General features: G+C 47.2%; 1 protein-coding gene across 1 annotated transcript; it reads left to right on the top strand.

Moving 5' to 3' along the window:
- The first annotated feature begins 352 nt into the window (after nt 1-352).
- Nucleotides 353-1291, top strand: LOC146719713 (uncharacterized). Its single transcript, XM_085489602.1, has one exon. The coding sequence runs from the start codon at nt 353-355 to the stop codon at nt 1289-1291; it is 939 nt and encodes a 312-aa protein (XP_085345728.1).
- The last annotated feature ends 297 nt before the right edge of the window (nt 1292-1588 follow it).

Genomic DNA, 1588 nt, shown 5'->3' on the forward strand with positions numbered 1-1588 from the left:
AGCGCCAACGATTTATACAGTCACGGCGCGTGACACAACCTTCGCATTAGCAAGGACAACCGAAACCAACGTATGCGGATACAACTTTTGGCGAACGGAACATCCCAAGCTGTGTATCCTCGAAACGAGGCCCGAGCGGACATTCAAAAGCCGTTCCAAGGTCAGAATCGACAACCTCGACATCTTCACATATGTGAATTCAAAATTTATATACGACGAGAAACACCTGAAGACCCAGCTGACCCAACTATACAAGGATATTATGGAGTAAAAATGTGCACTGGAAAGGCAGATCCTCCTCAACGCGCTTTCTCTAGCAAGCATAGCACCTGACGAAATGGCGCATCGAATAATGAAGTCTCCAGGTTATACCGCCATAACTGCAGGTGAAGTTATACACCTCATCAAATGTATACCTGTCAAATGCCGCCTACGACCTACCGAGGAGTGCTACAACGAACTTCCCGTCACTCATCAAAATAAGTCACTCTTCCTCTTACCAAGATCGAAGATACTTACTAAAGCCGGAACATCGAGGGATTGCAACGAAGTATTACCAACTCTATACCAAATACACAACACCTGGTATAGACTAACACCGAAACCCGTGGAATCGGTGGCACCGCCTACTATCAGGCCTTTAACCAAACCCTCATGGAAGTACGTAAGCCCGGATTCACTCGCTTCCAGTGGTATTTATACGAACGAAGATCTTGATCGTCTTCGCGACCATATCATGTTCCCCGTGGAAAAACCCTCCATGCTTCACACAATCGCCAGGGGAGCAATGGGACAGGAAATTCCTACAGGCAGTTTCTCCTTGCTGAATTTATTAGACGAGAAATCTCTCGACCGAATAGCGGAAAATACCGGAGCCAGGCTATGGAAAGGTTTTATAAGCTTCGGATCCGCCAGCGCCGGAGTACTTGGCATCTTCGTTACCATACGGTTGATAAAATTAATAATCGACACCCTGATCCATGGGTACGCACTCCACTCGGTGTACGGATGGAGTCTACATCTACTCGGAGCCATTTGGATCTCGGTGACCAATGTCCTCCTACACCTTGGCAAATCAGCGGAAGGAGAACAGGACAACGGACGAGAATTGCTACACCTAAAACCCCCTCCAACAAACGAAGAAGAAACACCCTTAACCCTGCCCACACAACAAACCTCTTCGATTAACGAATCAGACAGTGGCAAAGTGTGTGCAAAAACTCACCCTACGAGTGTTCACCCAATGAAAGATTACGGCGAACTAAATAAATATTTGCATAATCAATGTTAAGTTAAGAACCTAATCGTAGCGCATAGAAAACTAAGTCCAAAATGTTGGAACATTAAATTCCAACATTTTTATTTTAAGGGGGGAAGTGTCACGTCCGACCGTATAAATTTTTTCGTTTACTCCAAGTTCTTTAAACGCTATTTGAAAAGCGCGCCAAAGCCGGCCATGACGCTTAACTCCGCCTAGAAACTAAGCGTGGCGCTTCGTAGCGCCTAAGGATCTCCCACCACAGCGAGAGCCCCTACTCCGGAGAGTTCCCCCTCTCCAGGCCGCCGCAGGCCCGAGCCGCCGAAACGA

The sequence above is a fragment of the Nylanderia fulva genome, unplaced genomic scaffold (assembly GCF_048542155.1).
Source record: "Nylanderia fulva isolate GAGA-0341 unplaced genomic scaffold, ASM4854215v1 Scaffold89, whole genome shotgun sequence".
NCBI lineage: Eukaryota > Metazoa > Arthropoda > Insecta > Hymenoptera > Formicidae > Nylanderia > Nylanderia fulva.

Excerpts from the sequence above, each read along its gene's own strand:
- LOC146719713 (XM_085489602.1), top strand. The coding sequence starts at position 353 with ATGAAGTCTCCAGGTTATACCGCCATAACTGCAGGTGAAGTTATACAC.